Raw genomic sequence first — 14,827 nt, 5'->3', positions numbered from 1 at the left:
TTTTAGACTAGCTGAAGTGTAATTGTTTTACTGTATACTTTTTTCCCTTCTGTATACAGTGAGTGACATGTTTAAAAGAAAAAAAAGAAAATATTAGTAACTTTCTAATAACTTAGTTATTTTTAACCTTTAGTCACAATTCCTGTATCTTTGAAAAAACGAGACATAGCTTACAGGATAAACTAAATTTTCAGATACAAGTCCCTCAGAGAAGGAATATGATGGTTATTATTAAATTTGCTTTTAGCAGAAAGTCCAATAACCACTGATAAAACATGAGTCAGATTCATTGAGTTATTAATAACCTATTCCCCATATGTGTTAAGCACTTTGGAATCTTCCACCTTTTTCCTGATGGTAAAATCTACTTTGAGGAAGAGATGATCCACAGAGTTAGTACATATTACTGCTCTGTGTATATGACTTGTCCCCATCTTCTTATGTTTGGGCATGACATACTATGAAAGATCACTGTGTCTCATATCTGGGGCCTAACTGACATAGCCATTTCAACTATAACACTATTATGCATATCACAGAAGGTTTGAGAGGAACATCATGAAGAAATTTAAATGTAACTTTACATTTATGTTAATTTAGAAATAGAAATTTAAGTATATTTAGAAATGTTGAGAATGTTAAGACATAAAAAGATAAAAATGTCCATCATACAAAAACTGCAATAAGGCCTATCCTAGGAAAGAGACCCATATATTTTTTTCTTTGAATATTGGAAACTCAGTATATTTTTTGTGCTCTAATTAAAAACTTATCTAAATTTGCCTACTTACTTTAAAATTGAGATCTCTGCATTTTTTAAAAAAGATTTTATTTATTTATTCTTGAGAGAGAGAGAGAGGCAGAGACACAAGGAGGCTCCATGCAGGGAGCCTCTCGTGGGACTCCATCCCGGGACTCCAGGATCACGCCCCTGGGTGGTATGCGGTGCTAAACCGCTGAGCCACCCGGGCTTCCCAGATCGCTGCATTCTAACTTGTACTTAGCCTTATTATTAATATCCTAAATTCTTTTTTAAAAATATTTTATTTATTTGACAGAGAAAGAGAGAGAGAGAGAGAGAGAAAGCACAAGTAGGCAGAGTGGCAGGCAGAGGGAGAGGGAGAAGGAGACGCAGGCTTCCCGCTGAGGGGATGTGGGACTTGATCCCAGGACCCCAGGATCATGACACCAGCCCAAGGCAGACGCTCAACCGACTAAACCACCCAGAATTTTAAAAATTCTTTTTAAAAATAGTCATGGTATGATTCCAAACACATGGTGAAATTTGGGATTTTCAATTATTTTTGTTTATGAAATTGTGTTTAGTCTGTCAGTTTTTTCCTACATAAAGAATTCTAACCATCTCACAAAGATTGTATAGAAAAGAAATGATAATGATAATTCCTAAAGGTATGTAACTAATAAAAATGGAAACCCAAACAACATAACTCTCCCCCAAATCATTTTTTGTGATATTTGCTATTGTTCATACTGATTACTTCTTTAGTTTTCATTTCAGCATTTCTGAAACTCCTATGAGAGCTTATTTATTCTAAAAAGCTTCTGCACAGTGAAGGAAACAATCAACAAAACTAAAAGGCAACCTACGGAATGGGAGAAGATATTTGCAAATGACATATCTGATAAAGAGTATTGAAAAAACAAAGAACTTATTAAACTCAAAACCCCAAAACCCAGTAATCCAATCAAAAAATGGGCAGAAGACATGAATAGACATTTCTTTAAAGAAGACATACAGATGGGCAGCAGACATGTGAAAAGATGTTCAATATCACTCATTATCAGGGAAATACAAATCAAAACTACAATGAGGTATCACCTCACACCTGTCAGAATGGCTAAAATAAAAAATGCAAGAAACAACAGGTGCTGGCGAGGTAGTAGAGAAAAAAGAACCCTTGTGCACTATTGGTGGAATTGCAAAGTGAATTGTAAACTGGTGCAGCCACTTCGGAAAACAGTATGGAGATTCCTCAAAAGTTAAAAATAGAATACCCTATGATCCAGCAATTGTATTACTAGATATTTACCCAAAGAATACAAAAATACTAATTCAAAGGGATACATGAACCCCAAAGTTTATAGCAGCATTACCTACAATAGTGAAATTATGGAAACAGCCTAAGCATCCATCTGATGAATGGATAAACAAGATCTATATATATATAAAATAGAATATTACTATATATATAGAATATTACCACATATAATAATACATAATAGAATATTACCATATATATAATAGAATATTACTCAGCCATAAAAAAAAAATAAAATCTTGCCATTTGCAAAAACATGGATGGAGCTACAGAGTATTATGCTAAGTGAAATAAGTCAGAGAAAGACAAATACCACATGATTTCACTCATATGTGGAATTTAAGAAACAAAATAAATGAACAAAGGGGGGAAAAAAGAAAGAGAAGAAAGGAGACCAAGAAACAGACTCTTAACTACAGAGAACAAATGGAAGATTACCAGAAGGGAAGTGGGGGAGGGGGTGAAATAGGTGATGGGGATTAAGGAATGCCCTTGCTGTGATGAGCAACAGCTATGAAAGTGTTGAATTAGTATATTGAACACCTGAAATGTATGTATGTTAACTAACTGTATGTTAACTAACTAGAATTTAAATAAAAATTTAAAAAAATAAACTGTATTAACAATGGCATTACAATGATAACATAAATGTTTTTGAAGGTAACAAAGATATCTTTTACCTTCTAAATCAAGCCAATAAAGAGTCAAATAAGGTGTGATAAATTATTCAAAGTAGAATTCTGTTACAAAGTAGAGATTCCCAAAAGGATTCAAACACTTGTGATCTTGTCCCCCAAACCATAATGAAAGTGTGAAATAATGAACTTTGCTTTGTTCCTCCTCCAAGAATAGCAGAATCATAACAGGATTATTAATAAATGGAGAAAGGACTGAAATAAAGACAGCTAAATTTCCAAGAGTAAAATAAACGACAGTTGTTAGATATAATATTTTACTTCATATTTTTAATGATGGTATGCATAAAAGTTGTAAAATCCTCATATCTCCTTTAGAGATAACATGTTGCAAACAAAAGGCAAGTCAAGTAAAACAGTAAAATTGTGCTTGGAAAATTAAATTGAATAGAGAAAAAGAAAATTTTTAATATTGAAATTTTTAAAATTACAAAAATAAAACTAACATTGTAAATTCCAAATGTGACATAAGCTTCCAATGTAAGAACAAATAGAGAAAAGATGTGTAATAGTAATCTCCTCCATATATCCCTGGCGATCATCCTAGAAAATGATTATACATTTGAGTTATCAACTGGGATAAAATGAGTGAACCTTATGCAGCTGTAGTGTGAATAAAAGGGGAAAAAAGTACATTTTAATTTTAGTTATATAAGGTAATCCATGTTGTCATAGAATTTTATCCATGTAGGCAAAATAAATACTTTTCATCAAATCAGGATAATCTAAATTGGGCGTAATTATTTACAATGAGAAAAGGAACTATTTAAATATAAAGATTTTAATGGATATCAAGCTGTTTAACCTTTTCCATAGATACTCATGGTAATTGTTATCAGTGAAGGGAATTAGAATAACCTTACATAGTGACTAGTGTCCTGCAGTTTAATATTCCCTCAGAATTCAAAGGAACGCATCCTAAATGTTTCCCGAAAAGGACATCTCCTGAAATGCTTCTGGCAATACTGAGAAGAGGAATAAAACAAAGGTAGGATCACTCTCAGAAAAAGATAGATGACACCTAGCAGGAGAGACCAGCCCAACCTAGAGACAAGGCTTTCAAATACCCACATGGGGATACTAGTTACACCAAAGATCCTAAATACAACTGCAAACTAGAATGAGGTTGTCTCTTTTGACATTAAATCTCCCCTTCTGAATTCCTCTCTTCCTTTTCTCCTTTTTCTAGCCATCTAGCATTGTTCTCTTACGGTGTTCACCATGCATGTCCCAGCTTCTTGGCTTTAACATTTCTACACCCTCTACCTTGTAACAGGTAAAGACTCCATTTCCTGAGGTTAAGAGCATGGATTTTGGCATTTTACTTACAACTAAACTCAGTTATGGTTAAAATAATTTATACCACAGTGACTTAATTATCCAAAATGTTGACTGCTGAAGGCACCTACCTTCAGCTCCTACCTCTCCTGTAAGCTTAGGATTCACATTCTAATGGTCTCCTAGCCATCCCCAGATGGATACCCATCAGTACCTAAAGTTCAGTTTGTCTAAAACAATTTAACATTATTTCTCATATCTGTTCTTCTTATAGTTATTATCAAAGAATATCCAGAATATCCAGAATCTCCTTGCTAATGTCTTGCCTGTTCTTGCAACTGTCAATCCTAAACACTTTTCTTGCTCTTTCTTGGTTTCTTGACCATTGGTTTAGATTCAGAGCTTTAGGACTTCCTTTGTTTGCTAGCTCAACTACTATAGTGATCTTTTCTCTCTGTGTTACAAAGCTATAGGCTAACTCCATCCATTATTTCCATGCCCCCTGAACTACTTGGGAATGGGACTTGGCTTTTAATTGCTTGGGATGTGTCAGAGCAAATAAAATTTTCTATTAGCATATTTAGTACTATTGGGGTAATGTAGTAAAAAATTCATTTAAACTTTGTGTATTTTCAGTTATTTTTATTTTTTATTTTTATTGTTTTATTTTATTCATTTATTCATGAAAGACACAGAGAGACACAGGCAGAGGGAGAAGCAGGATCATGCCCTGGGCCAAAGGCAGATGCTCAATGGCTGAGCCACCCAGGTGTCCCTTCAGTTATTTTTAAAGTCAGATTTATGGAGGCATATTACATAAGTTAAAATCCACACTATTTAGGTGCAAAGTTCTATGACATTTGACAAATGTATATAGTCATACAACCTTGACACAATCAAGATACAGAGTATTTCTGTCACTGTAAAAAGTTCCCTGGTGCCACTCTGTTGTCAATACTCTCCCTGCCAGGTTACCCTGATCAGATTTCTGTTTAGGTTTTAATTTTTTTCAATAGTGTTTAGTTTCACTTGATCAAAGCATAGAAAATAAACTCTAACAAAGCTTTTAAGAGTACATGGTTAAAAGCTTGTATTCTAGAACTTAATACCAATGTTCCTGAACAGTTAAGATCTTAACAATAGTAATACTTTGCACATGCTGGGAATTGTGCTAAAAGCTTTGCATGTATTATGATTATGTCCCTTAATCAGTAAAACTGTATGTAATAAGACTATTTTCACAATTTTATTATTAGAAAATTTGTACAAGGTCATATAAGTAGTAGATGCCTGAGACTGGTCTGTTTTCCAAAACTTAAGATCTGAAATACTTAGTCATGAAAGGACTCTTTCTCCTCTTGTCTCTCTCTCTCTCTCTCTCTCTCACACACACACACACACACACACGCACACACACTTCTCAATTTACTAAATTCTTTTTTTGCCCCAACATTCCTTCCTTTTAACATTTCCCTTTTTCCTTTCTAACTACATCATCTTCTCTTTGGCCTTTTTTGGGGGGGGGTTATTTTTAATCTTTAATCTTCTTTTTAGAGATTCCTTCTGATTCTCATTCCTTTACTCTAAAATAGCTTACCAACCTCCTTCACATTCTTCATGACCTTATAATCTATAACTATGATTTCCCCATCAGTTATGTTACATAATTAATGATCTAATCATTTTACTTATCATTTTGCTTTCCATTAAACTTTGCCTTTCCCACTATTAGTTCCCTTCCTTATCCTTACTCTCATGTCCCATACTCCATCCCCTGAAGCCTTCATATAGGCTAATAAAAAGAAACTATCATCTGCCAAATAACATCCTTCTCTTTAGTTAAATTGTAATCTAATTTAAATCCCCTTAGCAATTATCTTCAAGGTAGCATTATTCATGCCAACTTACCGTATGAAACCTATTTATTCTTCACGCCAACCCTTTTATATTACAATGTTTTTCATTATAGATATAAAGGTATAGAGCTTTTAAGTGAGTGAAGAGGAAGAAAGCGATCTGAAAACAATCATAACTTACTTTAACCATGTGTAATGAATACTTGGTAAGTATTTTTTTAAGATTTTTATTTATTCATGAGAATACACAAGGGGAGAGAGAGAGAGAGAGAGAGAGAGAGAGAGAGAGAGGCAGAGACACAGGCAGAGGGAGAAGCAGGCTCCATGCAGGGAGTCTGACGTGGGACTCGATCCGGGGTCTCCAAGATCACGCCCTGGGCTGTAGGCGGCGCTAAACCGCTGAGCCACCAGGGCTGCCCCAATACTTGGTAAGTATTGTGTACAAGTTAATACTAAATAACTTGATTACTAACATATAATCATTTCCTTACAACTCAAGTGATTTAAAAAATATTTTAATCAAAACTTTACCATCCAGAGCTGTACTTATTCCTTTATTTCCCTGTAAATCTTCAATATTTAAAACTCATTCATCACTGACACTTTAATGTCTTCTTAGAAAAGAAAGATTTATAGCAAAAATTATTCTCCTCTTCTGAACTTTAAATGTCCTGACTTTCTCTGTTATATATTGATCTTAATTACTTATTGTCTCCTGGCTCCTTTGCATAGTTTGTTTCTTCTTACTTTCCTGGTTTAAATTATCACCTCTTCAGAAAGATTTCCTGGATTGCTCCATCTAAAATAATGCCTTCCCATCCCAGTCACACTAAATACATAAGGATTTTAAATAATAGTACTTATAGCAATCTAAACTTAATTTGTTTAGTGACTATTAGCTCTCCCAAGAATATAATTTCCATGACAGACTTGTTATGTTCCCAGCACCTAGAATAAGGCCTAGCAAATGAAAATATTTAGTAGATATTTGTCAAACAAATAAATTTTTCTGATGTGAAATACCTTTATACTACTAGAATAAGAATTTCAGGAATAAACTCTCCCATATATAAGCCAATTATGTTATATGATAGTTTAATATGTCATTACAATACCTAGAAAATGATTTGAATCTAGCACAAATTTACATATTATCGGGCTGTTTTATAGAGATTTTTATAGTCTCTGCTTTGGATTTTTATTCCTATTTATATTCTCATTTTAAATAAAGACTCAATTTTATTATTCATTACATTCTGTGTATTACATTACATATCTGTCTATGAAATTTTTGGTATAATTGTTTTCAGTAGTAATAGTTAATAGACACTATCATTTGTACTTTCTAGTATGGAGAGAACTCTGTAATAGGTTCCTTAAAGACATTATCACTTTCAATTTTTTTTCAAAATACAATACAGAAATGTTTCTAATTTCTATGTCAATAAAATTATTCAATTAAATGGTTGCATATGTATCATAATTTATTGAGCCATTCCCCCATTATTCAACCTTCACAATAACATCCTTTTAGTTGCTACAAATAATGCTTTAGTGAAACTTTTGCACATACATTTTTATCTGAACTCTATTTCCACCAAGTCAAAAGTCTGTGAATGTTTTTGAGGCTCTTGATCCCTACTGAAAAATTACTTTTTAGTAAGGTTATACAAAACAATGCTGCCACTCTTGTACCACTCTCACCAGCATCAAAGTGTTGTTTTTTAAACAGATGAAACACAGTGTCTCATTTTTAAAAAAGTCATCTATTTGGTTAGATTGGAATGAAATGTTTTTTATATATCTACTGTCCACTAAGTTTCTTGTTTATTGAAATGTCTGTACATGTCTTTTGTCCATTTTTCTATTAGAATTTTACAAACTACATCATTTATTTGTCAAAATGGTTCAGGTGTGAAGGCTCTTAATACTCTGGTTGCTGCCAATATGTTTCCGAGTTTGTTGTTTGCCTTTTAATTTGTTCATGCTGATACTGAGATTCTGAAGTTTATACCCGTGACTCTGTAGTCAAGTCTCTCTTTTTAAATTTCATTAATTAGAAATTTATTTTATTCTTAGAAAGGCCTTCCCTTTTCAAAGAAAAGCTGTTTCATGCGTTCATTAAAACATAATAAACTCTCTACTCTTAACTGCAGCCCAAAATCACATCCCTGGTGGGTGACAGAAACTGGATTAGAATCCAGACCAATCTGATTTCAGTGTTCTTTCTTTCTTTCTTTTTTTTTTTTTTTTTTTTGTGTGTGTGTGTTCTTGCTTTCTACCCAATTCTGTTGTCCCAGAAAGGACAAAGCTCTACAGTATGAGTGCAGCAGTTCTAATGCACAGGTTTGTATGCCAGCTACGTCCTAAACTGGAAGTCACAAACTAGTGGAAGATATTTGTGATGCATATAATATAAATAACTAATTCTGTATCATAGAATGAATGACCACACATCAAAATGCCTGGGTTTCAATACACCGACTTAAAATAAAAATTCTGGTTTTTTAATGTATTTTGTAAAATAAAAAATAATAGCTTCATTTACATAGTGCTTACTAAGTGCCAGACACTGCTTTTAGGTGATTTACAGATTATACATTAATGAATTTAATCTGTACAATAACCCTTTGATATACTATTACTAACCCTGTCTTTGAGAGGAGGAATCTGAGAAATCTACAAAGAGTAACTTTCCCAGGATCACACAGCAAATATGTGGTTGGGCTGATCAGGCAGTCTAGTTCCAGAATCTGTGCCCTAATATTGTTTCTCAGCCTAACATTTCTTTCTTTTTTTTTTTTAATTGAAGTTTGATTTGCCAACATACAGTATAACACCCAGTGCTCATCCCATCAAGTGCCCTCCTCAGTGCCCATCACCCAGTTACCCCATCAGGCTAACATTTCTTATAGGAATAAATAGTTTCCTCAATAACTGAAATTTACAAGTGGACAAAAGGCCAAGTAAAATAGAATGTTATATTATTCAGAGTGCATGAATAATACTTTGAGAATTCAGCAGTAACATCTTAAATTTAGGATTATCTTCCAAGGCAGATGGAATTTTCTATCCATAAAGAATTTAAAAACAATGCATTCCAATTCCCAATTTAAAAGTGAAATACATTTACCCCAAAGATGTGAAATTATGTGTCTAGGATCAGGCAGGTCAGTGGCAAAACTAAAGCTAACCTAGGTCTCTTGACTCTTATTCTAATAATCTATTTCATTAATCTTTTATTAATATTGATTTTCTAATAATCTATTCTAAATATCTTTCCAATTTCCCTCACAGCACCCACACAAGGAAGAAATGCTCAAGACCATTCTTACTCTAAATTTGGCTATTCCTATTATTTCAAGTTCAAAGAACTTTCTAAACTCTCCTTTTATATTTGTGTACTTAGAGGCCTTAGAGAATTAGTCTTAAGTATTATACTTTATTAATAAGAACTTTCACATAGATGTGATGTATTTTTATATATATGCACATACTCATATTTCATTTGATACTTCTTTGGTTAAGGTATCACATTACTTAATAAAATGTTAAACGTGCATAAAATATTCCGAGCTGCTGTGTCTCTAGTAACATCTAAGGTAGCTAGCACAGTACTAAACACGGAGTGGACATCCCAAGCTTCCTTAGGAAATGACTGATTTACATTTTCTAATAGAATTTCAGTATACCACAGAGTTACAGTTCTCATGACTGAGCAAATCTTGAGTATCTGTATCTTACACTTTCATCAATAATATTAAGTCCATTAAATATAAGTAAGATAGAATCAATGCGCAGAAGATACCTAAAAATGGGTAGAATCTGTGTGTAATGATAAGACTGATAGTAAATCAATAACTGAAAGATTTTGGGAAATTTCACTAACAACTGATATGTGTGTTTATATGTGTACATATTCACAGATATATTAAATTTCCCCTACAATGAATGTTACTTCTTTTTTACCTTTTAGGATATAACACAAGTAGAACAAGATGCCAAGTCAAAGCACATAGCATTCAAAACATGGCATATATGCCAAGCAAACCTGAGAAAAACTGAAATGCAGATTTGGAAGAACATATCTCAATTGGCAACATTCAGAATAATCACAAAAATAAAACAAAAAAGAAACTGTTTTTATGCTAAAAATACTATAATTGTATTAATTTTGAAAAATTTCTCTTAGCTAGCCCTAACAGGAAGTGAAGTAATTATTTTAAGAATTATAAAATGTTAACGGAACTTATTTTGGAAATCATATCATAATTTATACATATTCAAATCACGGTGTTGTACTAGTACTACTATTAATACAATGTTTGTTTTTTTAAGTCTCTCTATGCCCAATGTGGGGCTTGAACTCATGACCCCAAGATGCCAAACTAGATGTATTCAAACTAACACAGTATTATATACTAATTATATCTCAAAAAAGTTGGAAATTTATTAAAAGAATTAAAAATAAATTTAAAAAAATTAGAAAATAGTTACAATGCAAAAGATGTTAGTTATTACCAGTTGTATTTTTATTAAGAAGTGTTTAAAATCTATCCAACTTGAATTGTTAATTAAGCTTTTCAAATTAATATTAGTACCTGGCGACCAATGGACTAATCTGAAATAGAAATTTTTAAACATATTTTCAAAAATTCTTGATGTAACACAGAACCAATTATAATAATGTAATGTGGAGTTAGCATAATAATATAATAATTGGTATTATAAAATAATAATTTACCTAAGGAAATAATAAGAAATACGGCTGACAAACATCTTTTGTTTTTAAGATCTCCTTAGGAGTAAAACATGTATTACACAAGCATTAAGATTGCTAGATGTTCTAGACCAGGTCTGGAAGTAATTCTGAAAATTTGTGTAGTTAAAACTTCAATTGAAAAACATGAGCAGATGTTGTTTTACGGAACTTAGCAAACATTATTTTTAAAATCTCTTTTGTATCATTAGCTTTCTTTCAAATGGTCTAAGATCTATATTACAATTATCTAAAAAAAAATACAATTGTCATATGAAATTTCTTGAAAGTAAGAAGAAAAGTATAAACCCTAATAAAACTACTTCTCATGTAAAAGAAACTTGGTTATTACTTACAAGGGCTAAACTTAGTGAGGTTTTTTGCTACTCAAAAATGTGATCAAACACCATCCCTTCATTCACTGTGTAGCATTGTGTTGCACTGACCATACTTGGACATATTAACAGAAATGAAGGTCTTTTGACTGTGGTGTAAATAAAATACACACTTCAATTTAATATGTCGGGAAAATGATTAGCCTTATGAAATTTTCCCATCACATTTTGGCTCGGAGTATTAACAGGTGATGTTTAATACCAGAAAAATAACCAACTTATGTTGGTTAGATATGTGATGATAGGTTTTTTTTTTTAAGATTTTATTTGTTTGTTTATTTATTTATTTATTTATTTATGAATGAGAGAGAGAGAGAGAGAGAGAGAGAGAGAGAGAGAGGCAGAGACATAGGCAGACTGAGAAGCAGACTCCATGCAGGAAGCCCAATGTGGGACTCAATCCCAGGACTCCAGGACCACGCCCTGAGCCAAAGGCAGACACTCAACCGCTGAGCCACCCAGGCGTTCTTATGATGATCGTTTAATAAAGATATTATTCTATTGGCCACAGTCTCCAGTCTTTGAAAGCTTTAACTTCCTCCAACTTTTATGAAGCAGTTGGAAATCCATTCTGAATTGCTTGTTTCAAAGTTTACTGTTTTCTAAAACGATCTTCTTCTCTAAAGCTCTTCTTACTATCTTCTCTATCATTCTCTCCTTACTCGTATTTCCTTTGGAATGGAATGCATTATTCTTCATATAACTCTAGGCTTTGGAGAGTTTGTGGGACCCTAAATTCAACTCTCAAACTTAGGGCGGGCATCAGTGACTTCAATATATATATAAAAACTCTAACATCAAAGGTTGCTACTTTCCTTTCTTTTCCAAATTTCCAATTTCCAGTGTAATCCATGTTCCAATTCAGAAATTCACTCCCAGGACCAAATCTGTATATTTATATTACTTGGAATTATCTAAGATCTAAAAATTCTAAGCATTATTACATCAATCTCTGAAAATAACTTGCTCCATTTGCCTCCATCGGCCTTGAACATTTCCACAAATTCCATTTCTTTCATTGAACCCCTTCTCTTCCAGTTCATGGAAAACTCTGTATCTGAACATGATTTGACAAGTCCACATGATTTCACATGTCTAGTGTCTTCCCTAATCCATCAGGGACATCACTTTAAACACGTTACTTGCCAGCCACCCTCAACATCCTTATCCTCTTTTTCTTTTTACTATAACTGCCCACAAACTATCTGAAGTGTGCCAATGAGTGAATCACACAATTTTAGAGAACCAATCATCACAAATTTAAGTTCTTCACTTAAACTATCATCATTCTCTGTATCTTTGGTGAGCTCTCTTGTAACCCTAATGGTAGCTACTCTTCTCTTAATAATTTCCCCAAGCCATTTATTCATTCATCTAGTCTACATTCTTCTCCATCTTCTTTTTGGTCTCTCTTTCCTTCTTTTCCATCTGGCTTCCACCCTCTACAACTTGACTAAAATCAACTAGGCAAAGATTGTTATTGGTTATTTTTATCATTTAACAATATTTATCCTTCTCCTCAACTTTTCTGATGACTATACCCTTCTTGAAACACTTTCTTTTCTTGAGTTCTGTTCTCTTTTGTTCTACTGTCTTTCAATGTTTCTTTCCATCATGGTTTTCTGACTCCTGTTCTTTCATCCACTCCTTAAATGTAAATAAATGTGATTTTTGGCTCTCTCTTAGTCTTCATATGCTTCTGACAATTCCATTCATTCCAATGGAATCAGTTAAATGCTAATACTCTATTCTATGTTGCTAGCCCAGACTTCACCGTTGAGTTCTGGACCCATACATTCAATCACTTCTATTAGATAGTCATACCTGAAAATTCCCAAAGGAATGTCAAACCTAAGCCATCCTCAAACTGAATTCTTCTATTTTTCCTCTAAAACTTGTTCAACCTATACTCCTTATCCTGGCAAAATGTGCTACCATCTATCCAAACAGTTCTGTGACCTGAAATTATTATCTTATTCCTCCTTTTCTTTTTTTTTTTATTATTCCTCCTTTTCTTGCATCAACAGTATCAGTGACTACGTCCCACAGATTCTACATCTTTATATAACTTCTTACATATCAATTTCCTACGCTAGATACCTTATGCCAGCCCATTATCCCTTTACTGATCTTGTGTAATAGCCTCATAAATGATCTTTCTGCTTGTACTGCTCTAGTCTTTTTTTTTTTTTTTAACATAGCTAGTAAAAAAAATATGATCTTGTTCCTCTCCTGGTTTACATGCTTCAGTATCCTACATTATCTTCAGAAACCCTCCCCTGCCTACTTTTGCCTAGACTTATTTGAAATCATTTTTCCCATATTGTTTCCTCTGCCCTGAAATGTTCTCTACACACCAGGGCAACATCTTTCTAGGGTTTAATGCTCAATTCATATTTTCTCTTCTATGAAGTCTTCCTTGAATAATATCCATACTTTCAAGGTGGAAATGATCATACCATCCTTTATGATTCCATTGTATTCTCTCTATACAGATTTCTCATAGCACCTGTAATATTATTGCATTTACCTGTCAGACTCATTCTAGAAAAGGCCTACAAGGTTAGGGATCTATTTTGTGTGTCCTATTATTTCCAGCACCTAGAATAGTACCATATCACATGTGCTTAATAAATTAATATTGAATGAATGTTCAAGTTTCATTTTAAGTGCTACTTTTTCCATGAAGCCTCTTCTGGCATTTAGCTGAAATGGATTTTATTTGACTTTATAGCTTTGTAGACCATATTGCTAGACGGATTCATACTGGCACATATCAGCATGTTACCCACATATTTTACCTCTTCAGTGATATTCATAGCTTGTTTAGGACATGTATTAGATATTTGGTGTTCTCCACATGTGTAGCACATTGCAGAACTCATGATAAAAATAAAATACTTTTAGAATTATGTAAAATAAAGTTGAAAACAAGGTTTAAGTCTAAATAAGTTGAAGAATGAAATATGATCAATTTGTTAATTTAATCTGACTAAATACTATATACGCATATATATATAGTATTTATATACATATACATATATTTTGGATCTGGAGTTAGTTACCCATTATGGAAAAATACATATACATATGTGTGTGTATTATACACACATTACATAAAAATTAATCATTTTATTTTTATCAATCTAATTAGAGCAGTTGCTGTTAAAAGTTAATATACCACTACCTAAAATAAAAATGCCTGCAAGATTTAACATTTTGTTATATTAGAGGAAAATGAAAAATTGTGAAATGAATAAAAATAGTAAAAATTTCTAAAACAAGTTAGATAAATGAAAAAATAATAAAGAAAAGCAGTAGAAGAGACAGACCTGCATGTCTTCTCCTTGTGGAGTCCACTTCTTCTGTGATCACATCGTGTAATGGACAGACATAGACAAAGGAGATGGGTGTGAGTGGATGTACTCAAAAGGTAAAAAGTGACACTGAAGGAAAGGGCCCCAAATCATTGTGAGAAAGAATCCTGTACACAGTTGTAGGAAAGATATAATAAAAAACGTACCATATTAAAAAAATTCTAAAAAAAGAATATGGAAGAACTGATGGAAAATTGGTTAAACTATTATAGATTAGCAGAATCAGAAAAATAAAGTTAGTATAGAAATAAAGAGGATTCAAAAGTTTACAATTATTTATAGACAGCCAATCCTGAACAATGACGCTGAAGAAAGATACCATTAGTGAAAACTTTGTTGTTACTTGCATGACCATATTGTACAAGACATTCCTGAGTCCATATAAAATCTGCAAAAATGCTTTTAGA

At 32.8% G+C, this 14,827-nt stretch overlaps 1 protein-coding gene across 43 annotated transcripts in view; it reads right to left on the bottom strand.

Annotated features, from left to right (window-relative positions):
- The window catches only part of RIMS2 (regulating synaptic membrane exocytosis 2), a 591,823-nt gene that overhangs the window by 166,140 nt on the left and 410,856 nt on the right, over positions 1-14,827 (bottom strand). For 7 of the 43 annotated variants that reach the window (XM_038555308.1, XM_038555268.1, XM_038555272.1 and 4 more), the window contains one exon: positions 14,376-14,408. The exons of 35 other annotated variants lie outside the window; for them this stretch is intronic. In XM_038555308.1, the coding sequence (XP_038411236.1) occupies positions 14,376-14,408 (33 nt within the window). The remainder of the gene's footprint in view (positions 1-14,375; positions 14,409-14,827) is intronic. One more of the 43 variants, XM_038555309.1, reaches the window with a different exon arrangement.

Source organism: Canis lupus, chromosome 13 (assembly GCF_011100685.1).
Source record: "Canis lupus familiaris isolate Mischka breed German Shepherd chromosome 13, alternate assembly UU_Cfam_GSD_1.0, whole genome shotgun sequence".
In the NCBI taxonomy this organism is placed as follows: Eukaryota; Metazoa; Chordata; class Mammalia; order Carnivora; family Canidae; genus Canis; species Canis lupus.
This window is presented reverse-complemented; position numbering and strand designations above follow the sequence as displayed.